Raw genomic sequence first — 26,459 nt, 5'->3', positions numbered from 1 at the left:
TTCATTTTTACAGTGCATTTATGCTTATAAATTTGCTTTTCTTTCTACATATTTTCTCTGTGCATTGTTTATTGATACGCACCAAGTAACCAAAGAAAATACCTCTTGTGCACAAGTCTCTTGGCAATAAACTGAATTCTGATTAAATATTAGTTTGAAGATTGTTTGCAGTTGCAGATTTTTTAACTGTAGAATCTCTGGCTGTCAGCTGCAACTGAAGATATTAAGTATACTTGAGTTCAACTCACAAGGATTCTGAATCTATGAATTAATCAGTTGAGTCAGTGTTTGATTACTGTGGATTTATCCAACAAATATGTTTGTAATAGAATGAGAATAAAAGAATGCATGCAATGATTTTATAACAATGCAGACCTTCTTCAGTCAATTCCTTGAGCATAATTCATAATTATGTAAGATGAAGTGTTGAGAAAAAATGTTTCCTGATTCTTAAAGGTATTTTCAAACATTTAACTAAAGTATTGATGAAAAATGTTTTTAATATAACCAGATAATAAAATAGTCAGTCCTTGTACCTGTGGTTTACCCTTCACCAGCTCACATCCAGAAAAGCAGCACACACGTGCCTGTGGTATCTTCAGTTAATCTAATTAAAGAAGTCGGCCTATAGATGAAAAATAAGCCTTTGTGTGAATTATCATGTGAAATTACTGAATGGAACAAATACATTTCTGATGCAAGCAGAAGACATGTATAACTTTAGAACAACTCACAATAAACTGCTTGGTTTTCAGTCCAAATATTAACAGACCTGAGTACATTAATACAGGATCGCAAATTGTACCTTTAATAGAAGTGGGATTAACCTGTACTGATATCTAAAGTGAGTGACTCAAGTTTTAATTATTAAGGACGCCTTAATAATTGACCTTATTTTAAGATATTCAGATTCATCTATGTAATGACTTTAGACTGAACATTTTGACTGAAATCTACAGAAATAAAATCTAGGCATTATTTAAAAAGACTATTCCTTACTTTAGTGGAGTCAAACTTAAACTTGCGATTTGGCAAATAGGACATGGATTCAAATAACAGGCTAGTTGTGAGGCCTATGAATGACTTTGTACCCAGCAGTTAACATCCTTACACCTATTTTAACCTGTTTACATTATTTTGGGTGGATTTTAGACAAAGGGAAGGGCACAACAGACGACAACAGAGATAAAATGTGTGATGAAACAGGAGGAATGATGATGAAAAAAGGGATCTTTCTATTTAAGTTTGGCTGATAAATCAGGGGGAAAAGCAAATAAATGAAGACGTGGTAATAATGGAAACAAAAATCATAAAAACAAACAAGACAATGATTTTCACACAAAAGAATTTATTTTTTGTGTAAAGAAAAATCTGAAAGTATGACAAAATATTTTTTTAATCTATGCTTGCGAGCACGCAGCCATACAGTACGCCAACACTCATGCAGCTAAAATAAGAATAAAAGGACAACAAAATGGCTGCCAAACATAATGCAGTACTAAATCTGATAAATACTGCATAAATTAAATATATATATATATAAAAAAAAAAAAACTCAGGGTGATATAAACTCTCAAGACGGTGTCACAACAACAAAACTGAATACAAACATGTAAACATACACAGAGGAACAGGAGATAACTGATACTGGAACACAAATGTAATTCTATGGCAAATAAGTTACATTCAAATAAAACAATGTTTGATGTGAAAAGGTCTTTTTTTAAAGCTAGACTTCCCCAGATTCAGGTCACCCAAAAGATGTGCCCTACTTCTTTGTTCCCCCTGGGTCAAATACAGTTAAGACTGAGTTTTCCTACTCAGCGATATTCCTCCATGTTAATGGCTCAAATCTCACCGTTTGGTGACATACAGGGCACGTTTTCCTACATAAAAACCATTTTTAAGCACCCATCTTTAACCAGACTTCCCTCACAAATATGCAAATGCTAGAATCCTTATACTCTCAGATTTATGCACGTCACAATCTACATTTGGTTCTATTGTCTTCATGTAATGAAATGTACACATCAGAGCATTTTCGTGTTAAAATCCTCAAATTTGCAAGAGCACGAGATAAAAAAAAAAAACGGCACCGTTAACTGTCAAGTTTCTTTTTGGTCCGACTGAAGAAGAGATGAAACGATTCATCGACTGGGTGATTAACAGAAAAATTATTGAAAACTATATCTCGATTTATCATTTCAGTCATTTTACAGCAAAAATAGTGAAAAAATGCCAAATATTCTCTGGTTTATATTTGCTGCTTTTCTCTGTTATCTGTTATTGTAAACTGAATATCTGGGTTTTGGACAGGGGTGCATGATATGGATACCCAATGTTAATTGGCTATAATTTCCCATAATATTTATCATGCACCCCTAATTGTGGTCTTTTGGTCAAGCAAAAGAGTTTGGGAGACATCCTCTTAGGCTCTGTACATTTTTCCATTTTTTCCATTGTGTTTTTTGACATTTCATCGGCTGAATGTAAATGAAGGAAGCATTAATGAAAATAATTGTTAGTAGCAGCCCTAAACTGAAGCGATCTGTTCTCCCACATTTGTTTTTTTTTTTTCTTATTTTTTAAATAGTCTTTGGGACAGTGCAAAATTAAACAGTTGTCTGCTATTTCTGGATATCTTCTCTTCATAAAATAGTCTTAATCTTAACTTTCACATTCAGTAGTTGCTTCAATCTTTGGACTTATTTTTTGATTGTGTGTCTCAAAAGACTGTCTATATGGCTTCATATAAATTAAGCTACATTGAAATATTAAATAGGTTTTTATTATATTATACTTTTACTACTCCAAAGTATATCCTGTGTTCTTGTTTTATAGTTTCCACTATCAATTTAGGATATGTCACTTCACAACAGGCTAATAACATTTGTGCAAACAGCTGTAACTAGGCACTCAACTGGTATTTATATGATTATCGAGGAACATATCTAAATGTTTACATGGTAAATCATACGATTATTGCGTAACGTGCAATAAAAATACTATATCTAACTAAAATAGTAATTTCACCAGCTGTAAATAATATTCAATGATTAACATTAAACAATGAACTGAATATGCTTAACGTTGCAGCTACATGGCCCCAAATGTTATTTTAAGTCTTGTAAAGTAAGACCTGCTAAACATTAGAACTAAACTTCAAAATGATATCAAATGTGTTACAATGGTCCCAGATTTTTCTGCTTTGTTTATTGCACTTTTATACTGACTGACAGCTAGTGTTAAGGGTGATGTTAGTGGAGTATTTTTCTTATTTTTCACAGTATTCAGCTTTGGGGAGTGAAATTATAGCCATGAAGCTACTCAACACTGTAATATTTGTTCTGAGCACTGAGATAACAGTGCAGCCCTGTGAAGTAAGACCACTAATGAAGAAAAACAAAAGATTGCACAAAACGGTCTTAAAAATAACCATAAAAATATTTGTCTTACAAAATAAGAGCAAAATAATAAAATTAAAGAAACTTAAAGGAACTTTTACAAAAAGCACAATAATGAAATGTTTAAACTTCACTGGGTTTGGGGTACAGTAACTGTGTGTTCAGCTTTGGGCACACATGTACGCATTCAACAGCCAAAATCACTTTCAGCCAGTGCACACAGATGTACAGGTGCAGGGTGAAATATGTCTCATCTTGAAGAAATGTGACCAAAAACCAGTTTGGGAATCATGTAACAAGAGAGACATGTGGGCCGAAATCAAAGACACACAGACAATGGTCGATCAACGGATCATGATCACGCTCTCTCTCTCTCTCTCTCTCACACACACTCACACACACATCCCACTGCCACCAGCACACACGTGCCACTCTTTTCTTCCATTGACCCATTTTCTGTTGCTAAACATTATGATGTTTACAAGCTTAGTTGGAGGCAAAACAATTCCCTATACATGTTAGCAAACACTAGTTAGCAAGTTTTGTTGGCCTTTTCTTAACAATGGCTGAAGAAAAATACGAACTCCTCTAAATATATACGGTTACTCACCCTGCAGGACAGCAAGTGTTAACTTGAAAAAGTTCACTTTAACCAATGACAGGTACACATTCACTCAATGGATGGACCATCTTTCTACCATAAGGTGGATGAATATATCAGCTATTGGCAAATGGCTATGTCCATTGCCATTTTTTTGAGCCTAAGGATGACTTAGGTGTCAAATAGTCTGACTCTACAGGCTGTTTTCCTAACTCCATGAAGTAAGGATTTATTTAAACCAAACCTGAGTTGGTGATTGTGGAAAGAGTGGAAAGACCAAGACGGTTTTGGTGAGTTTTATTTTGTTTCTGTCTGTTGAGTTTATATAAAGTGTTTTTCCAGAGTTAATAAGGTAATTAAATCCCTATTTAACCATAGCTGTCTTTAGGACTGGGTGCTTTCTACTCAATACCTTCACGGTATACCTGCATTCAATCCTTGTTGCACTCAGATCTAGGAAAAAAAGGACTAGTTGTTGAATGCTTTTGCCCACATCCAATCATTGCAAATCACATGCTACATGTGATTGGCCCACTACTGTAGCTACAGCTAACAGCTACTTACAGTCTGTGGTGGTCAAGCATTGTGCATTTAACAGAGTTGGCAGTTCAGCATGCCGAGACGCCTGCAAAACTTCAAAAACTTCAATTTGGAGCCGTTACTACTTACTAGCAAAATGAATTTTTTTTCTTGGTTATGTGGTCTCCTACTCTGAGGTGATTCTTGTTTGCCTCCAGATTTTCCTTTGTTTTGCCTCCAGCTAACACTGTGACGTGATCATGATGTTTGCACTAAAAGGGTCTATTTGTCTCATACTCCTGCTATCTCCATGGACGAATCTTCCCCCGGACGAATCTCCCGGATGAAGTTCGTCTCAACCCACACTCCCACCTTGTTTCCTCGCGAAACATCTTCTCCCTCTCTACCCTCCTCTGCCTCTCCCTCTCCCTCCTTCTCCTCTCCCTCTGCCTCCTCTCTCTGACCTCCCGGGGCAGCAGTCGGGGCAGCCTGCTCGGGATCTCCTTCTTCAGGAGGCCCAGACTTTGGAGTTTGATTCTGACAGCGAGAGGCAGCTTTTTAAGGAGCTGTCTGGCTAGTTTCAGCACTACAGAGTTAGCCAGGTCTGCCAGGACCCCGAGGGGCCGTCTAGTGAAACGCTTCCCCCAAAGAAGGCCCTTGGCTAAGGGGGAGGTGTAGCTGCAGTGAACCTGATACTCTAAAGGTAAGCTCTTCAGGGGGACGGGTATTTTGGACTGGCGTACACCCCAGTTGCGGCCTGCCTTGGGAAACATCTCATAGAGGTTTCGCTCAGCCATGCCACCCAGGACTGACTGACACATGGCAAACAGCGGCCGAGGCAGCCGGAAAAGGATGCGCATGCAGAGGCGGTTGACTTTGCGGGGTGCGTGCTGGAGGAAGTCGCGGGCCGGCCTGACAATCAGCACCACCACCAAGTAGAGAGAGAGGAAGAGGGAAGGGGAGCTGAGGAAAGAGGCTGAGATCAGAATCATGGGGATGTAATAAATCCCCAAACTGAAGGAGAGCCCTAAACTGAAGAGGCCGCTGGCCCAGAGGGTGAGCGACAGGTAGGTGGAGAGAGACAGAGAGCAACAGGAGCGGAGGAAGAGGTATGAGAAGAAAAGCGCCAAGAAAGCGAGCTCGGCCGAGAGGAGGACAGAAGCCACTGAGGGCAGAGGAGGGGAGCGGCGGAGGGAAAGGAGGAAGATGGAGAGCAGCAACAGAGTGGGGTTGGAGGGCTGGGCAGCAGCGGAGAGGGAGAGGAGGAGGCAGATGGCGTGAGAGAAGAGCGAGGGGAGAGATGTCTGGGCGGGCGGAGTGGGAGCAGGGGGTGAGGTGGGGATGGGCTCCAGCTCCTCGGGAGCGTCAGGGAAGTAAAACTCGGACAGCTCGTCCAAGTCTCGCTCACGGAGCCGTCTCTTTTCTGGGGACAGGGAGGAGATGAGCTCTGACGGACAACCATCAGCCACGCCCCTGCCCTCTTCTTCCTCATCATCAGTGTCTAAGTGTGTGGCTTTACTGTGGTCTTCCTCATACTCCCACTGCACACCTTCTACTTCCCTCACCTCTGTGCATTCCTCATTCATTTTCCACTCCTCCTTCTCCCTCTCCTCATCCTTTGGTTTATCCTCATCTTTCCTTTCTACTGCAGGGACACTCTCACCCTCCACCAGATCTCTGAACACTACTCCATCAAGCTCATCTTGATCATCCTTAGCTACCATCTCCCTCTCCTTCTCTAACTCCTCCACCTCTTCTTGTACCACCCCCGCCTCCTCTGGTGTTGTCTGGCTCTGTCCCTCCTCGGGAGACCCCTGGCCCTGGGCGCTCTCACTCACTTTGAGGCTCTTGGGCTGTTGGCGGACCTCCACGGCGTGTTTCTGACGCAGCTCCTGCTCGCGCCTCTTGTTATACTCCATCTGGTTGGTGAGCTCCGTCTGGTGCTGCGTGCGGATCAACTCGGCCCGCGTGTGCTGCACCAAACCCAGCTGGCGGAACTCCAGCTCCTGGGTGGACTCGTGGTGACGCAGGAGCATGGCACACTCCAAGTCCTTCAGAGTCTGCTTCTTGTTCAGTTCCTACAGAAGAACAGAAGATGATGAAGAGGCAGAGAGACGATTTTTCTACAGATGCATGAGGTTTTCAAACCGAGACTGTTCCAAAGTACATTTAAATATCTAAGTAACTAACAGAATATTTCACAATAAGTATATTTCTTACAGTGTTGTAAAACCATTGATTTTTCATAGATTGTGAATATGTGAAAAAATTTCAATACTCATGTTCTAAAATAATGATACACCAGTTTCAGCTGTGCTTTCTCACCCACTTTTCTCCCCGACAGCAGCAAAAGAGATGTTAAGAGGAGGAGTGTTGGAGAGTAAGCTGATAGCCAGCGTTAATTAAAAGCATTAAAGGACTGTAAAATGAGATTGCATACTCTCCGTGACTGTGTGAATACTAATCAACTCCTGCAGTAACCACTATCACCATAATTTTACTCAGAAAACACGTTAACTGTGTGTTCACAGTTATGTAGGCCAAGCTAGATAGGCTAGCCAGTTAGGTTAACTCTTAACTAGGGTATTTAAACAAGTCTTACCAAAATTACAGTGGTACAATGAACGCACTTCACAGCTCATTGCTTTTTACATTTCAAAATAGAAGTTAAAAATAAAAGGCCTCCCAACATAAATGTCTGAATGTGAGGAATTCCCGACCTAACATTCCCGAAAAAAAGAATAGTAAATTATATTTCATCCAGTTCTGGCTATGAAAGGTATTGATTGAACTCTATGGCCATTTTTAAAGGAAAGGGCTCTTTTCATGTGGATGTCCAGTCAGTGTTGAGGGTGAATGTAGAAAATTTAAACAATAAATCTCTCGGTGTGTGCTATATGGATCAACATGACCAAGTTCCCCGGCCTGCAGGAGACCAGACATCCAGGCTGATATAGGCTCTAGGAAACACTGAAACCCCATTAAATCTGTTTTATTTGATAGTTAAGTAAGAAGAAACAGTGTTTATGACAACTCAATATTGGCTTCACTGGTTTCTCTGTAAGACCAGGTCTACGTTTGTCTGTGTTATCAGTTAAACTGATGAATTTTACTGGACTGCTGGCTACTTAAAATATGTTTTTAGGAAGAACTGAACTGTTGATCCAACCTTCACACACCAATCAAAACTAAAAACACTACCTCTCGGAGCAGATCCTGCTCCAGGTTGTGGCGGGCCAGCAGCATCTTCCTCTTGTACTGGCGACACTGTAGCTCATAATACTGCCTCTGCCGTCGCAGCAGGCCCGCCTCCTCCTCTGCCTGCAGCTGCTGCAGACACTCCTTCTGATGCACCAACCACTCCTGTTTCTCCCGCTTTGGCGTTGACTGGTTTTCATTCAGTTCCTTGAATGGAAATAAAGAAGAGAAAGTAGAGCAGCATTAGGAGAAAAATTCAGGCTGTTAGTGCGATGTTAGCATGATGCAACCTAGAAGCACCTCTTTGAGCTGCTCTTTGCGTTGTCGATACTGTCTTTTCTGGGATTCCAGCAGACTGGTCAACTCCTTCTTCTGCTGGGCCAATATGTGCTGCTGGAACTTTTTCTCCTCAGCCAGGACTGCCTTTGTCTGGAAAACAAAACAGCATACACTGTCACTACCATCAGGGTCATAAGAAGCACACAAGTGGTACTTTCACTCCTCCACTGGCTCACCTCCTTCTCCAGGATAACCTGGTGCTTCTTGGACAGTTTCTCTCCCTCCATGGAGAAGCTGTTCCTCTGGTTCTCCAGCTCTTTGTCAAGTCTCAGCTGGTGCTCATCCATCTCCGCCTTAAGTTTGTTCTCCAGGCCCATCAGCTGCTTCTGGTGCTGCCGCCGCATTCGCTTGTACCTGTGAGGAGACACAGGGCATCAAGTTAGCCAGGAGGAAGAAGTGAAACTCTCAAGAGACACTGACACATCAAGACCGGCTTTTATTTATAACAAGGTTTTCACTGAAGGTTTACTGTGTGAAGTTCAGAGTCTGTTTTATTCCCAGATTTTAAGCCCTTCAAGCTGTGAGTATGAGTAAGAGCTACACAAATAAACTTGACAAGTGTTTGTTTTCTCTTCTTTTTAAAGCAATATATGGCATGTACAGTATACCAGCTCTAGCAGCCAGTAATGTAACAGCTACTGTTAATAACCTCCTTTTTAATGCATGAAGAGTTATAAAGTGTGAGTGGCTTTAATGTAATAACTATCCAATAATGTAATAAAGTTTCTGAATTAATAACAATGACTTTTTGCCCATGATGCAGTAAGTTATTACATTAGTGACTGGATATTCTATTATTTGTGGGGTTATTTTTTATGAAAAGAAACTGTGGTCTTTTTTTACTTGAGATGTAGCATCTTCAAGTATCAACTTTTCTTACATTAATAACAAAAAAATACATTACATTATTACATGGCAGCTATTACATTAACAGTTATTACATTTTGGCTGCTAAAAGCCTTGATTGACAATCACCACCTTACCCAGACATTTGCTCTCTCAGGGCAGAGCCCTGCTCATGTTCCTGGATCTGCCGGGTGACGAGCGAGGCTGTCCTGATGGTGGCAAAATGGTCTCTGCCTCGACGGCGCCTCCCTCCTCCCCCTCCTCCTCCGCCGCCACCAGCAGATGAGGCCTCTCGTTGTGAGTCGACCTCTGGCTGATAGGGATCATCATAGATGTTGTCATGGCTCTACACAGTGGAGACCAAGCAGACGGGGAAAGAGAAAAGAGGGGAAGTGACTAAGGATAGGAATTTTCAACTGACTTGAGTCACCCTTTAATTAAATGTAATCCTGATTTTGGGGTTTTGTCTCAGTGAGGATTCACTAAAACTTGAAGCTTTGGCAGCTGGTCTGCTGTGTGGAGATTTTCTGCTTCTGCTCTGCAGGTGGCAACACTAACATGTCTATTGTGCATCTGCAGGTCTAAACTGGAGCTGCTATTACCTTCCATTTCCTGTGGATGGTGCAAGTTTGCATGTGTAAAACTGGTCTGACAATGGAACAGTTTCTTCCTTGGACATCTGCAGTGACTATACTGTATACAGTAGCAGGGTGTCTACATGTATCAGCAAGTTAAATGTAAGACTTTTAAATGTCACAGTTGAATTAAATCTAAGGCCAATTTGGCAAGAAAACTAAACATCAAATGTGAAAGTATAGGTGTACTTTTCTGAGTGAATTCATATACTGTCAGTTCAAACCTACAAGGCATAATGACAATAACTGGTTGAGTTTAAGAGCGATTGTCCAAATGTCTATATTCACAAACCTGAAAGAGTAACAGAATAACTCTTGAGCTCAGCATGAATTTTCAACCATTTTAGACCACCCTTACAGGCCTTTTGGTTTTCTCTTTTAAGATACACACTTGGTTCTATGAGAAACGGATGGACACAGCGGGCTTAATGAGGGACAGGACCCTTCACACTCCTCCTCCTCCTCATTATTCAATTAAACATTTGGACTGACCAGGGGTTTGTGCAGGACAGAGCTGTTGGAGGTGACAGTGTGCTCGCCCTCCTGCATCATGGCCATCTCGCCGCTGTCATCAGAGCCGTCTGCCAGGCTGTTGACCGAGCTGCTCTGCGAGCTGGCGCTGATTGACATGGACGGCAGAGAGTGGGAGCTCTCCATGCTGTTGACTGTGCCTGTGCGCAACATATACTGCTCCACATCCTGGTGGAGAGAAAAGAAAGGAAGTTTAATCAAAACAATTTAAAGATTCTGGGGAAAGAAAACACACTGACAGGATGGTGCTTTTTTTTTTTTACTTGATATGGTGAAAGTAGCAGTGGTAGCCGTGTACATAAATGTGCTTATCCTATGAAAACCTTTCTGAGCACACAGCAAAATATGAAACATACTAACAGTGACACACAGGCCAAGTGCAGCCACACATTCTCTGAATTCCTTCATTTCCTTTTGGGAGGGGGGCAACCAACTAGAATTAAATGCTGATGGAAACAAAGGCCTTTGTATGGAGAGGAAGGGGTCCTAAGTTCACAATATACATTGAGAGGTAAAATACAAAGGCAGGATGGATGTTAAAACCAGCTGTTTTTCCCCTACAGACCCTGATACTTCTTTCTACAAACTTTGGTGTTATTACAGGGACTCGGTTGTGAAGTGTTTGTGGTATTTCCTAGTGAAATGTGAAGTGATAAACACAAGACCTCTGTACAGTCTGTTCATTGAGTCTTTTGACAAAATTTCCCAAAAACCATAATGGTCAAATATGACCTTACTGTATCCCACAGTCCTTCTCGACCCCGATAAAAGGTATAAAGTCTTCCAACCAACTGGTCAAGCAAAAACAGGATGAAGTTCTTATCTTCGAATTCATAACAATTTTCAGTTTAAAAGTGACACAACCCAATGTTGCACATCTCATTTTCCTCACATGTAAAATATCTATCCCTGGTATACACCATACTGGACATTTGGGACCATCAACCTGGAGGATCTCTGTAAAGGAATTAGTCACCACTTTTACAGAATGCCAGCATTTATCCGAGACTGTCATTCATTTTATTGCATTTAAATGGTGTTTTTTTGTGACTGACATATTTTGATATAGTTTTAGTATCCATATTCTCTGTAATGTGGCTATGAAAATGGGGGTAACCCACAGTAGAGAGGCGCACAAATTCATATATACTAGAAACCACCTTTCCTGGTAACAACAGCCCATAACATATACATCCTTCTCTGTCTGCATCTCTTTATGCATTTTAGATTTACTTGTAGAGTTTATTTGTTGGTAAGGCAGAAAAAACATAATTCAGGTTGCACTGTTCCTAGAAATTAATATTAATATAACTATTTTCCTAACCCCGGTTCTATCTCCCAGACACTTAATATTAGAGCTTTGCCATGTGGCTAATGGTTTGCCAGTGCTGAAAATAAAATTCTCCAAGAGAAATTAATTACTGGATTATCAAGTTCTTCAGGAGAATTTGGATGAAACTACAAAGAAGTCAAAGATACCTTTTTGCTGAGATTGTCAATAATTTGTCTCTGAAGTCATTCTCGGCTGCCTTTTAAGTAGGGTTACCATAACCCCTAGCAACAGGATATCTGGCATTGTAAGATAAATAATACTGGTAAATGTTTGGCACAGTGAGGCCACCCTTATTCCCTGGCTTTGACAGATCCTTATTTTGGGTTTCTTATTACATCACAGAATGGCTGAAAACACAGAATTTAACTCCTTGAACTAACTTAATGGGAACTGCATAGCTAGGGCGGATATAATAAACAACAGTCTTGGGGGAATATTCATTTTCAACACCTCAGCCCTCCCCCACAGAGACACTGGCAAAGAAGACCATCTCATTGAGTCTTTTCAAGTGTGTTTTTTAAAGTGTTCTTTCACGATTGTCGTTAACAGGAAATGCAATACATGGCAACACATTGCACCATCTTTTGGTAATGCAAGCCGGTTTCCCTTTCCAAAAGAATAAAAAATATACCATTCAAAGCAATGAACTGTAATGTTAAGAGTGGAGATGACCAGAGCTGATCCCGAGGATCAGTATCAGTGCTGACCTGGGCATATTTAAAAGGATTGGTATCGGCTAAAATAAAGCTGAACAAATGCAAATCCTTACTTTACTTAACTCTACTGTTTTGTCCACCTCGCCTGTTCTCATTTATGACAGCCTGCATCCACTGCAAGCATTTTTCTTGCATATGCAAGGGAATATTTAACTGTATGACTGTATTTGGCGCACTAGGGCGACTGACTCAGAGTTCTGACACCCAGATTGGCAAAATACAAGATTGGCTAAATTCTGACTCCAGCTCTCTCTTTCTCATTAGCCAAAAGCAGAGTACAAAACATCCAGTACATCCAGATAGTAGCTGGATGTTTTGGCGCCAGTAAAAGTCACATCAGTTATCGCTAATTAACATTAGTGATAACTGATGTGACTTCTACAGGTTGCCACTCTGTTACACCAATGTACAAGAGTGTTTCACACCAACAGAGTGATTCGTATTTTCTAGAGTCGCTTTCTCCACTTAAACTTTTAGTCATATCGATAATTTAACCATATAAACTTTAGTTTTCAACCAGGTCCTTCAGTATTTAGACAAATTAGGTGTGTCAGATTAAAGAGGCTATAGATTTTATTTCAGTGTGGCAGATACAGATTCAATAAACATTTAATTTAATCCAAGTATTTGATCTGACTCAGTAAGGGCAGATACTCAGTGTTAAAGGACTTTGATCAGGATCAGGGCCAGAATGGCTTGATGTGGACATAAATCAAGAGCTGAAAGCCTAAAGTAGTCATTATTTATTCCATCAGTCACTGTGTCGCTCACCTATCGACTGCCCTGTGTTTTTAGCTTCATGTCTCTTCATCTCCCTCTGTCCCATTCTTACCTCTTCCTCATCACCTCCTTCTGGCGCGGGACCGTTGTGTGCCTCATGGAAGAGGATTTTCTTCATCTTCCGGTACTGAAGGTTGTCCAGCTCGCGGACAGCATCCTTGGTGCGGGCAATCAGATCCATCACAACCGTCATGGGACGCTCTCTGCATAGGAAATGGTGCTGGGTGGACAGAAAGGGCGAGAGAACGGGGGACAGAGACAATGTGAACAATTCAATAATCACAGGATTCTGTGATCAAGGTCAGCTATGGTTGGTGGTTAAGATGTTGATTATTTTCTTTTACACTGAGATTTTGCTCATCAACCAAAACAGTTGGAGGCACTTTCTGTAAAACATCTATTAATAACATAGAAGAAAGGAGACGGGGCTCCTACAGTCTGCTCTTTCATGACGTGATCATTCCCACTGTGACTCTCAGGGCTGAATTCAGTGGTTGTGTAACTTCTTACCTATTATATTGATCTGGCTGGTGTGTGGAGTTTTGTCTCAGCTCAGCCAGCAATACTGTGTTAGAAAGTGTGTATTTTTTTATGACAAAATCTGCAGCATACTGCAGCCACTATGGATTTCTGTTTGTTTACACTAATTCAACTGACCAAATCAGAATATATTACACAAATTAAGCACACGGCCATCATCACTGGCAGTTGAACAGAATGTGCTGTGAGCTACTCTGCCTACTTCCTGCTGATGATCACACCGATGCTCACACATTACACCTCCACTCAGTGTTTCGCTTTGATATTTCCTTTTGAAGCTCAAGTGCTCAGTGAATGATTTGTCTCCCCAACAGCAACAGCTGACCTGCTTGTTATGCCAGCGCACACTTGAGCCAAAAGTAATAACAAATGTAAAGCGAGACTACTGTATTAAGTAACGATGAACAGCTGGTTGCAGCAGGTTGTAACTGAAGATAAAAGGGGAGCACTTTATTTTATTGTACTATATTTACAATTCAGATTTCCTCTTGCATGATCACAAAGACGGTCTCTGACAAAGAGGCAATCACATGTCTCTGCCAGCCTTCATGTACAACATCAAACAATTCTTTTGACGCCCTGTACCTTGAGCAGCACATCAGAGGTAGGTCTGTCCTGGGCGATCTTCTGCAAACAGGAGTCCACAAAATTGCGGAAATAATCCGACCTGAAAATGATAAAAAAAATAATTATAAAAACTCCCTTGAGACAAATGATGTTCTAATAAATGAAAATAGCTTGTAAGTGTTGTTCTAACTGTAACATAAATTCATGAAATCAGGTGGTCTAATTTTTATATAATGTTTTTAATAGTTCTTTGAGGTGACTTTCTCATAATAAAATATTGACTTTCACTTCTTTTTTTTTAAATCAATGTTGTAGTTTATTACAAGATGTCACAAAGCAATTAGCTTAAGAGCCTGTAAAATCAGCCCTTTCTTACAGCACACTATAAGAGTCTTGTGGGTTTTGTTTATACTGAACAAAAATAAAACTTAGTTGTTACCATTCGGCATGTGCTTCTTGATTCACTGAGATCTGCAAGCATCAAGTCACAAACGCTTACATAGAAACTACATCAGAACAGACTGAAGCTGCAAATGCCCTCTTCTGACAAGCATGTCATAATTGTTACAAGTTGATCTAATTTTTAATTGCTTAAAGAACCAATGTGTAAACATGGCCACCCGTCTAAGGTAACTCCAAACAAACAGGGGGTAGCATATCACCAGTAAATGCTGCTCACTAAACTCTCTGCTGTAACAAGCTAGCCTATTAGCTGCCATTAGCTCAGTCAGCCAGCCTCCTAGTGAATTCAGCTGCTGAGACTGACAGAGGCCCTGTACTGAGGTGATTTACAATGGCTCCGAACAGGACTGTGACTCCAGGAGCGATGAGGATCGCATGCGGGGACAGGAGGGTACACGATGGATAAGGAGTTTATTTTCAGCAGAACCAGGATGTTTTTGGAGAGTTGTATTTTGTTTCTGTCAAGTGTGTTTTATGAAAAAGCTCCTCTTAATTAGGTTAAAGAGAGAAACTTGTCTAGAACATGACAGTTTCTTACAGGCGATAGGTGTAAAAATATTTCCTTTGACATCCTGTAAACATATTAAAATACTTATGGTGTTATTTTTGCAGGGTTCAGTATCAAACATAGGTATCTTTATAATACAATCTAAGTGGTAAGTCTTTGTAATATGATGCATTGGCCAGGACATATCTGCAGCATGCTATAAAATGCTATTTTAACACACATTTTGTGTTTAAAAATACTGCACGTCCTGTGATGCGAAAATTGCAAAAGGCTATATTGGGATTTTTATAAAATTTCAATTAACTGTTCAGTCCTGGATTGGACTTCTGCCTCTTGAGGCATAAAGTGGTATTACTAGACAGGGCAGGCCAAAGCTGGCTGGTCTGCAACACAATACACAAACATCTGTGACATACTTCATACCTCACATTCTATTGATAATGATAGTTCATCTTTTGATCATCTTAAATTCAAGTTCTGGCCAAAGTTTACGCGTTGCTTCTTTAATCAGCTCTTGTCAGCCATGGTTTTACTAAAATCCATCAAATTTATGTCATAAAATCAAAAACTCAATCCGTACTCAATCCTTTAAATAACATTATGTTAAAAGAAAAAAACATTAGAAGCTCTTTCATAAAAGCAACATGTATAACATAATCTCAAGCAGCATAACTCAAACTCATGGTGCAACATAGGTCTTATTTGCCTAAAAGGACATAGACTGGTTTGGACTGACTCTCACCAGTGATTAGACTGCAACACAGGGCTCTCATTCTGGGCGATGTGGTATAAGGCACTCATAGCATTCATGTTGAACAGAGGAGGCTTCCTTTCCGCTAGAGAGTGACAAAGCACGACATAGCATGACAGAGACACAGAGTGGCAGATAAAGAGCAAGAACAAAAAAAAGAAGAAGAGAGGAGAAAGCAAAGAAAAGGGTTGGATGCTTTCAGCTTTGTGAACACATAAAAACACATTTGTGGGCCATTTTAGGGCCATCTCTTACCCAGCTCTATGCAGGTAATGCCAAGTGACCACACATCCACCTTCCCGTCGTACTGACCCTCGTCCATGGCCAGGATCACCTCAGGGGCCATCCTGCATGGAGGATACAACAAAGCAATTCAGCCATTTCCAGCTCTTTTCCTTTGATCCTGGACCAACAGAGAACACCGCCTCAGGGCTCGCTGTCCCTCCCGACATCAACACCACATGAATAGACATGAACATTATGAGGGTTAGACTGCCTCATGTACAATAACAACAGCAACCTGTAGATGATGAATAGTGGAATCTGATGCCCTTGTGAAAGAAATATGCCTGTAGTGCTACTGAAAGGATTTGTTGACTGACAGTAAAATACTAAACACATTTCACAAATACGAATAAATTATATGTAAAGAGACACCAGTCAGTGAAAAAAAACAAACATTAAACTCAGTTACTCTGCAAATCAATGTTGTTAAAGTTTGAGCTTTACTCTGCTGCATGTTTTGAATGAATTTGAATCAGACTTTCAGGCCACCACACCTTGTTGGAAACTTTTTCCTTCATAAGTGTGACAATACATGAAGGACAACCAGAGGACAGTAGTCAGCTGTTTGAAGTTCAGTGTATCGTTCATAAAACTGAAGCCACCTACATGATCAGATACCATTTGGGCTACAAGGAGAAAAGTGGTGCTTTTTGTGACTAGGGTGAAGACAAAGTATTTTCTCTGAAGTAATATGAGTTTATATTTTGTTGATTTTGGAGGACTGTCAGCAAAAGCAGAAGTGTTTCCACCATAATAAAATATAACATCAAAAATTTAGTTATGTAAAAGTTATATAAATAAAAATCTCCTCCTAGCTAACATACTACTCATTGTAACTTAAGCTGGGAAAATGCAAACATGGTATCATCCGATCTGATTTTAAGGAGAATCCAACACAGTTGAAGAATAAGAATAACTATAGAGAAATAGCTTATCATCTTATGGATGCTCTCGTTGACCTATCTAGGTTATATAGAGGCATCAATATTAAATTGTAACTGTTTCATAACCAGTTCAAAACTCTGTGAAGTAGCTTTAATGTAAAAAAATAAAATAATAATAAAAACAATACATTTATAAAATTCTTTGTTTTCATTTCACTTTGACTAATGTCTTGGTTTCAATGCGCCGAAGTCGATCGCAGCATTTGTGACATACACTTGTGATTCCATCAGAAACACTGCAGTGAATTTCAGAGGCAACCCAGAAACCTCATTGTTCGCTGTTAAATCTTTTACACTATGTCTGCTTCACAATAAAAGAATTCCAGTGGCGAAACATGGAGTACCTTTTATTGTGACACAGTCAAAGGAAATACAACGCATTTGTCATTGTGGCACAGCACCAATTAAAACTCATCAAAACGGCACCAACAAAACAAGACAGCGGACAGCTTGAAGTAGCAGCACGAGGAGTGTTTGTTGTCCCAAGAATTCTGGGACCTGAAGTATTAAACCACACGTGCTGTTACCATGGTAACCAGGACCGTCTCTAAATCAACCAGGACTCTTAAGGATTACAACTTTAAAAATGGCTTTCATGTGTACTGTAATATATGAACATGCTTGAAGGATACCTAATCTGGTTTACAACTGTTTTTGGCAGGGCTTAAGAAAATCCTGAGGGTTGATGACATTTTTTTTAAGCTGGGACAATTTTTTTTTGTAAAAGTCTACTTGGAAAAGCAGACTAATACTGACATGAGTCAGGTGCAAAGCTTTGCAAGATCATAATTTGGTGAAATTCTTATTAATCCAACAGAAGAAACTTCTAAAACCATCATCTAATATAAAGGATGACAACATTATGAGTAAGAAGTCTGACATCTTACCAGTAAGGTGTTCCCACAAAGGAGTTGGCAGGGGCAACAATGGAAGCAGAGCCAAAGTCTCCCAGTTTGACCTGACCTGGCTCTGTTAGCAAGATGTTTCCTGCCTTCACATCCCTGAGAGAGCGAGAGAGAGAAGTGATCAGATAGGAGAAAATGACTGGTCAGTAGAACTGTGAGGGAGACAAAACAAACAGTGAGACATATAAAAATGTATTGTCAGAGGCTGGGGAGCAGCACGATGCGCTAAAATGTGCTGCTGTAACAGTGTGTGAGCACATACACCATTGCATAAGCTTATCTTCGGCAGCACAGTTTGTGCTTTTCTCCCCTGTATTTGTTTTGTCTCTAGTCAGAAGTGTGGGCGAGGAGAGCAGAATAGATCCAGATAGTGAGAAAAGGAATGGGGGTTACCTGTGAATCATGTTGTGAGAGTGAAGATACACCAATCCCTGCAATGCACCATGGGTTATGGCAGCTATTTCCACTTCCTGTAGGGGTTTCTTGTGGACTGAGAGGAGACATTAGGGGATATCAGGCATTGTTTACATGAAATAATTAATTAACTCAATAGTACTTCTTAATTACTCATTTTCTTTCCTACATACCTTCTAAGAGGTCAGAAGCTGAGCCCAGGCAGTACTCCATCACCAGCTAGGAGAGAGGCAGAAGCGGTGTTAAAATCATGCTATTTTAGGGAGCCTAACCCAGGAGCACACTTGACGTTAAGAACTTTTTCAACACTTGACCCAAATGGAAAGCGTTTTTGAGAGTTCAGTACATTTATTAAAGTGTGAGAGCTGAACTAAAGGTAAAGCTCAGAAAAGTGTTCTTATGTCCAAATCAAAATGGAGGTCTGAAGCCAACTCCTACACACAGTAGAAGTTGATCAACGTGAGTGGTTAAATGTATTACATTTGGGTTATCTGTCATTGGGTACTGTAAGAATAGTAATTAATTAAGAGTATTAATACTAATAATAGTACTGTATACCAGGGATGTCATGAGATACTTCAGCATAAGTCTATACAAAATTCTCAAAATGTGATGGTACCCCTTTTTTCCAATTCTTCCGGACCTGAGACGGCATAAACCACAGCCTACAAGGATTGTAGTCTGCCATTAAATGCCAAAGAAAGAAGAAAGCTGCTGAACAAGTGCAGCTGCAGCAACAGCTCTGCTTCGACTTGTTGAAAAGAACAGTAAACCAAATTTAAAAAGGTATGCAGGCAGTAGCATTGAACTTTTCAGATGAAAGGAGGAAACAGTGAATTTCAGTTCATGTTGTGTCATTCTGAAATGCACAACATTTGCAGGGTTCAAATGCTAACAGCTAAACTGTTTAGGCTAATATAATGTAACCATAACTCGAAGCAGCAGGCTACCAGGCAACACACTTATACAACACAGCAGATAGTTGCAATCAGTTTATGTTTCAGGGTATCTCTATTACAGCAACTTTCCCAGGGTACCAACAACTTTTTGAGGAACTCTTGAGCTAAGCCTCTGTTTCAACCAGAGGAACCAGTGACTAAATAGGTTTCGTACATTAGCTCCAGGTTCTGTTGGTTCAGAATGTTTGCTGGGATGATTGTTAGCCATTTGTCACACAGATTCAGTGGCAATTACAACTTTTGTATCAATTCAGTGAAAAAATAATATCGATATTAGGATGAGGGGCCAGCATTTCTTTTTGTGATATGATTGTTAAAAACAAGGTTAAGTTTTGTTGTTGAGAGAGACAAAAGACAAAAAAAGGAAAGGAGAGAGTAAGGGAGAGAAATAAAATTTGATTTGATAATGGTTTCATAGCAGTTATGTTCTAAAGCAGAAATAAATAAACATAAAACACTCAGCAGATCGTTAACTGTGGAGACAGTCGTTCTGGAGTTCTCCACTTTTTCCATTGATTACATTCAACTCAAACATCAGAGTCACGCAACAATAAATACAAAGAACATGGGGACTTTATGTTGTTGTTTCATCGACCAAAGTAACAGGTTTCACATACTGAGAAGAAACTTCTGTACATACAGAATAATGCATTTCATGAATGTGATGTAGATGGTGTAAAGAACTGCTGTAGATGTGCACCGCTCTATCAATTCACAGTTAACACACACAGAAACCCACCCATGCCGTGTGCTCTCTCAGGTAGCAGCCACGGTACTCAACAGTGTTGGGGTGGCGCAGCTTCTGGAGGAACTTCACTTCCTTGACGATATCCTGCCATTTCTGGAACACAGGCAGAGCCACAATCATTGATGAGCAAAGCTGACCGATAAACTGATCTTTGATATGGGTGAAGGATAAGAGAGTTGCCAGGTCTTACCTCATTGGACTGTTTGCCACTATAGGACATCTTCTTGATGGCAACCACCTCATTGGTGCGGATGTCATGGGCCTGATGTAGAAAGGGTGACGAAAAACGATAAATACTCCTTTGAAGTCTTTACAGTATAGATGACCCTGCTTTATTTCTGAGCCAGTTTCAGTAAAAACTCTGAGATTCATCAGCATTTTTTTTCACATCAGAGCCAACAAAGAGATCACCATTATATAAAACAAGGATTTCTGCTGAGCTTCCTTCCCTCGTCTCTTCTGCCCTCTCCCGTTGATGCCTTCATCCATGACTAGCTCCTTTTCACCCTTCATTAAACAGGCCTTTTCATCCACCACTTGTGAGTTTGTCCTTTGTCCTTGACTCGCACCATGCTTTTACCTCATTCTTCTCTCCTGCCACCTTTCATCTTTAGCTGATATGTTTATTGACAGTACCATCATCATCATCACCACCACCACCAACACCACCACCACCTTCCTTCCTGTCTAACAGACAACATCTCTGACCCACAACATCACTCTTACCATTGTCTGTCAGCTATTCTGCTCTGTTATGATTACTTTCCATACAATTAATCACTTTGACCCAGCCTAGACTCACCGCTGTGACTACACAATGTAGGGCATTGTGCAGTATTCTTGGTGTGTAAGGATTTGGGCATCACACTGTATGCTGCTAACTGTAGTGTGATTGTCTCTGTGTGGCCATGTTATCCATGTTCTCTCAAATGTCCAAGACAAACTTCAGGGATGCAATAAAGACTAATCTAATCCAATCTCAATAATGGGCTGTTTTTTTCAAGCTCAGAGGAAGAGTTTTTGTGTTGTATTATCACTTGTAGCAACGATTTGCTATAGCCTGAGCTGGTACAACTTTTTACTGAACTAAATTTGATTTTTTTCTGTCTATATGATATCAAAAATAGTCACAAGGCAAAATTCAAATCTAACAGGGTCAGTTTACCCCTAGTGTTTTGATTTAAAGAGTAACTGATTAGAGTAGTTTAGATTAAGTGATTAATAACAGTCAAAGAAATCCTTTCTATGATGCAGACCACATTCAAAAGCTTCCCACTACAGTGTGTGAGTGTTATGTGACTAAACATCATTTTCAGATGGGCTGTTTATCAGTTGCCTAAAAATTAGATGCCAATATTCACATTTTACACATTTATTTATATAGGCACACTGTTAGCTGCTAACAAAACCTACCACCTACCACTACTAAATTACCCTGCCTGATAAATATTCAAACATAAATCTGCAACAATTCTGCAATTCATACAGCTCAAATTGACAGAGATGAAGGACATACAATTTACGTCACATATGCAGCATACATTATGTGTATTGACAGAAAAAAAATACACTTAAGGACTCTAACACATACATGCAAACTGTGTCCACAGTGGTACCAATATCCCATTACTTTTACAGAGCCAAAGAAGGAGGAAGGTAACTTACGAAGTAGACTGCTCCGAAGCTCCCATGGCCGATCTCCCTCAGGTCTGTGAAGAGCTTCTCGGGATCCTCCCTGAAGAACAGCTCAGCCACCTCCGGGTCCTTCAGGCTCCCGGCCCGCACACTCGACGGCATGGCCAGCGCCTGGTCAGCGTGGAAAAGAGACATACTGGGTGAACATCTGTTATTTGGGGGGGGATCACATTGGTGTTTGACATTGGTGTTGGAAACATGAGCCACCTTGGAAATATGGACACTGACTTCTTTGTGAACTTTAAATTATTAATTGCATGTGTTTTTGCATTGTATGTATTTAACATAAGTTTTGATTTTATAAAATACATACTGCACCGTTCTAATCTCACTTATATATTATGTTTATATTAATACTGAATTACACTTTCTAATGTCAAAGGGCTGCTAGCTCTGCTGGTCTAACCAAGGATCAACATGCTTGTCTGCAGCTTGTCGGCTTTTCCACTGCACAGGGTCGAGTCTCTTTGATTCATGTTTAAAAAGCATCTCCTACTCTACATTTGCATCTTCACTGTCTAAGACTACAAAAATGATAATCTGTGTTGGCTCACATGGGTGGAAAATATCAAAGTGCCCATCAGCTTGAAAATGACCATCCATCCACCCACCCATTCATTCATCTATCATCATCCATCTGTCTCTCCACCAGGAATATAAGGCTTAACAATACTGGGAAAACACACTGCTGTATTGCTCGTTTTCACAATTAACACTGAAGTATTCACAGTAAATTACAATAATTTCACCAGATACAGTAAGCTGTATGTAGGTTTTTTGCTTGTGGAGATCCAATTGGAAATTATACAGTTTTCACATTGTATACTGTTTTTTTTACAGATACAAAATATCTTAAAATGGTACATATAGCTACTGTGTTTTAATGGTTACTTCCAGCTTCCTCACTCACCATGGTAAGATTCAAACATCCACACAAAACGCTTCATATTGCCATTGTATGCTAAACAAAACAAATCTATCCCACAATGATTTTGACAAGTCATTCACTGGTCCTTCACCACCCGCACACTCAACGACGTGGCCATGGCAGTTTGACAGCGTGCCAGTCAACCAGTCAACGAAACACTCTAAAATCTGGCTACAAAAACCAGGTGGACAAGAGGCTTTGTATTTAAGATTAGTTATGAAAAAAAAACTTCTTTCCTATAATTTTCTATCAAGCAGTGATATGTTTAATCTGATTTGCGTTCTTACATTGCATGTTTTGTTATGTGACCATTGTATATGCTTACATTGTGATGTTAATACTAAATACATTGTTATGTCCAACAGAAACTTATCAATTAAAGGTCCACTGTGTCAGATATACAGTGATTTATTGGCAGACATTTAATATACTATTCATAAGTATCTTTTCATTAGTGCACAATCACCTGAAAATAAGAATCATTGTGTTTTTGTTACCTTAGAATGAGCCATTTATATCTGCAGAGGCGAACATGGCAGGACCTTTCCACAGAGGCTGCCACCTTGCACAATCATGTATATATAGTAGCCCAGAACAGACAAACCAAACACTGGCTCTAGATACAGACATTGTGGGTTTACATGGCCACTGTAGGTTCTCCTACATGCTTGGAAGGGAAGAGTAAGATGAGGTGTTTGCAACCTGCAAGCTCACTGTTAGATGCCTCTTTAAAGTCAAGCTCATGAAGGAAATCTAATACTAAACAGACAAAATAGCTTGCTTACAGTATTGCAATATATCACAAAATACTGAATATGTATTGTATTGACAGAGTCTTGCCAACACACGAGCCCTACTATGCAGTACAGTATATACCCTGGCTGATACTGATATTTTTGAATTTCAAAAATTAAATGAAGATTTATCAACTCAACAATCTTGATACAGATTCCTTGGATTAGCCTTGTTTTTCTTAAAGGACTGTGACCAACATACATACATACAGAGCAACAAGGCGTGTTACAGCGTCAATCTGAACAATTCATCAGCTTAGCTCTCATACAGATATCTCTGAAAAAAGCAGTAGACAACAGCAGGCCAAATTTCACAAGATAACTAAACTGCCAACCAGTTTAACAGGCTCATGATTTGCCTACTTTGTCGGAACAGTGTTACCACATGTTTTACCTTTGCTTTTAAAGCATATGGTCCTGTATCCACTACCGAGTGTGATAACTCTCTAAAGGTCATCAGAGGTTTCCTGACCAGTTATGGAAATACAGCCAAAGGAGTGGTGTTCGTGATAGGATGAAGCATTATGTAATAAATATTCGGCTTTGGAGACTCAGATAAGGGTATTAAAGGATGAAACTGATCACTGAGTCGATCAGTTTTGTATGATTCCCTATGGGGTCAGGCGATATGACACTATAAACCCTGAGACAATGGATTTGTCACATGTGATGTCTGCAATTGTCTAAAATCTACCAGGAAAGATTCGATCAGGTATTGTCTATAGAAATGCTGCCATATCTCCTATTATTTCAGATTAGCTCATTTATAGTTTGTGTTTCTGAAGTCTTAAGTAAAATTAATTTATTTTGCATTAGAAATCATAATTAATAACAGGATGACTGATTGGAAACCCATCATTAAGATAGTTGATTATTAAGTCTCATTCCCAGGATGTTACATACTAACACTCTGAGCTGGTCAAGTGTCCAAAGCTCAGCAAAATAATAAGAAAATAAGAAGATTTGGGTGGTGGGTGAGGTCTCTGCAGAAGCAGGCACCGCCATACACTCCTGGTGGGTTGTGGGTGATGATTGAGAGGGATTATTTTTGTATGCGTCTATGCATTATTTTTAGGGAAAATCCAGCATATTTTGCCTTTAAATAAAAGCACTGTGGTTATCATATTAGATGTGTACTGGTGCAGAAGGCCTACATAATAAAATTATAATTTTAGCCTTTTTAACCTCAACTTCACATAATTTACAAGAATACAGCTTCAGAAAAACACTAACATCAGCAAATAAAAACACTCATTATTCTGGTTCAGTGTTAGTGACACAGAGTCAGACTGCTTATGAAGGTTGTCTACTGAAGTCTCTCATTTTCAAAGAGAAGAATGACATTTAAACTCAAACAATTTCTAAAACATGAATATTAACTGCAAATAGTTTATGCTTATAAATGAAGCTGTAGTGCAGGCAGCAACTCCTCATTTGCGTGATGGACTGTCTGTCCAGTTACCAGCCTGGCACAGGGTATATAATGGGATGCATCATGGGATTAATGTGGCAATGTAGCATATGCTCCATACTGTGGTGCAACTTACCAGCTGGGCCTTCATTTCAGTATTTCAAGGCACTTCAAAATGACCATGCATCACTGAAACATTTCTTTTATGGTCATGTTGCTGCTGTCAAAGGGGAAGCATGTGGTTCCCTTTGAAAATGAGAAGTTCTCAAATCTTGCAACCAAGCCTAAAGAAATCTATTTTTTAAGAAACCATCCATGTCATACTCTGGCACACAAAGGAGGCAACATTATACTACAATTATGCGGTTTCATCCGAGATGATCTCTCTATGCTATAGGCGATTTTACAGCGTTGGAGCACCCTGGACATATTTTAGAAAACAAAATACACATTGTCCTTGGCTGGTGAGACAGAGAAGTAATTATGTAGATAGGTGCTTGCCACTAGTATCATGTACAGTGAGCATCTCAATTGAGCCAAGCTACATGGCTTTTGCACTTCGCTGGTCAATTAGGGTAGCTTTGCTCTTGCTCACCAAATAAATGCATGACATATATTCAACAGTACACAACAACAACTCCAACTGGCTGGGTGTTCAGGCTGCAGGCCAACAACAAGCCTACATGTCAATGTCAACGTCTCCATGATGTGAAAATGAGGTGGTTAATGATGCTAGCTGCTCCTTTCCCTGCAAACAGAGGCAGAGAAGCGCATTCGGCTGCTTTAGCATGCTGAATGATTTATAACATGTCTTACCGTGGCTTTTGGGATCCACTGTAGCTAGCTCTGGAGCTAGCTAACTGGCCTGGCTGGAAAATATTGGTCTCACTCCCCTTTCCTCGGCACTGATGTCTATTCAACACGAACAAACCACATTCTGCCTGTTGATGCTTTTACTCAAACGCCTCTCCATCCTGATGCTCCCAGTCAATTGGACAGCTCTGCACGACTTGACATGAGTAAAGTGCCAGTCAATTAAAGTGACAGCTAGCTGACTGACGCCTGCCAGCTAAACGAGCCAGTAGCCAGCTAGCTAACAGTAGCAGAGCTGTCTTCCAAAGAAAATCAGAGGCTAGCTCTAGCTGCTGTTAGCTTCACGGCTAACTAAATAACGTAACGCCAGGAGCTGCCCGGGACGTTTTCAATGGGACACTGGTTCATTAATTTCCACGGCTCCGCTCCGTGCTCCACTGTGTGCTGTCATTACGTTAGTGTTGTCGGCGGATTTCATCTCCAGTCCGTCTTATCCCCATTTTGCTCGACTCTCATCCGTTTTTGTTCAGGACTTCATGATGGCGGAGCGGGGCGGGAGCCGAAAGGAAAACGGAAGGTGCTCTTCTTCGACGCTTCAGAGGCGGGCGCACAAGCTGCAGCGACGCCCCCGTGTGGCCGAGGAGGTATGCGTCAAAACTGCAACTTGGTTCATCAAAAAACTTAAGAAATCTAACCTATTTATAGGAAATTTTCTTTAGTATTCTGAAGTATTTTCTGAAGTATTCCGATGTATCAGAATAATAAATAATAATATAAATTATCTCATTACCTGCAGACAATTTTTACATTAATATTTTTAGAGTAACCAAGTC

The 26,459-nt window shown here is 40.2% G+C and overlaps 1 protein-coding gene across 2 annotated transcripts in view; it reads right to left on the bottom strand.

Annotated features, from left to right (window-relative positions):
• Positions 1-26,201, bottom strand: part of taok2b (TAO kinase 2b) — a 37,071-nt gene extending 10,870 nt beyond the window's left edge. Inside the window, exons 1-17 of one of the 2 annotated variants that reach the window (XM_084740280.1) lie at positions 25,630-26,201; positions 21,651-21,791; positions 20,176-20,247; positions 19,977-20,078; positions 18,452-18,497; positions 18,258-18,354; positions 17,847-17,960; positions 15,986-16,077; positions 15,722-15,815; positions 14,028-14,109; positions 12,955-13,122; positions 10,035-10,241; positions 9,045-9,253; positions 8,238-8,415; positions 8,023-8,151; positions 7,726-7,929; positions 6,363-6,602 (exon numbers count right to left, since the gene is read on the bottom strand). In XM_084740280.1, the coding sequence (XP_084596406.1) occupies positions 6,363-6,602; positions 7,726-7,929; positions 8,023-8,151; positions 8,238-8,415; positions 9,045-9,253; positions 10,035-10,241; positions 12,955-13,122; positions 14,028-14,109; positions 15,722-15,815; positions 15,986-16,077; positions 17,847-17,960; positions 18,258-18,354; positions 18,452-18,497; positions 19,977-20,078; positions 20,176-20,247; positions 21,651-21,782 (2,166 nt within the window). In that variant the 5' untranslated portion in view covers positions 21,783-21,791; positions 25,630-26,201. Of the gene's footprint in view, positions 1-4,432; positions 6,603-7,725; positions 7,930-8,022; positions 8,152-8,237; positions 8,416-9,044; positions 9,254-10,034; positions 10,242-12,954; positions 13,123-14,027; positions 14,110-15,721; positions 15,816-15,985; positions 16,078-17,846; positions 17,961-18,257; positions 18,355-18,451; positions 18,498-19,976; positions 20,079-20,175; positions 20,248-21,650; positions 21,792-25,629 lie in introns of those variants that run through there. The other variant, XM_084740279.1, reaches the window with a different exon arrangement.
• Between the last annotated feature and the right edge of the window lie 258 nt (positions 26,202-26,459).

This window comes from Lutjanus erythropterus, chromosome 17 (genome assembly GCF_056507025.1).
Source record: "Lutjanus erythropterus isolate fLutEry1 chromosome 17, fLutEry1.hap2, whole genome shotgun sequence".
Classification (NCBI taxonomy): Eukaryota; Metazoa; Chordata; class Actinopteri; order Lutjaniformes; family Lutjanidae; genus Lutjanus; species Lutjanus erythropterus.
The sequence above is the reverse complement of the archived record's forward strand: the minus strand, read 5'-3'. Positions and strand labels throughout refer to the sequence as shown.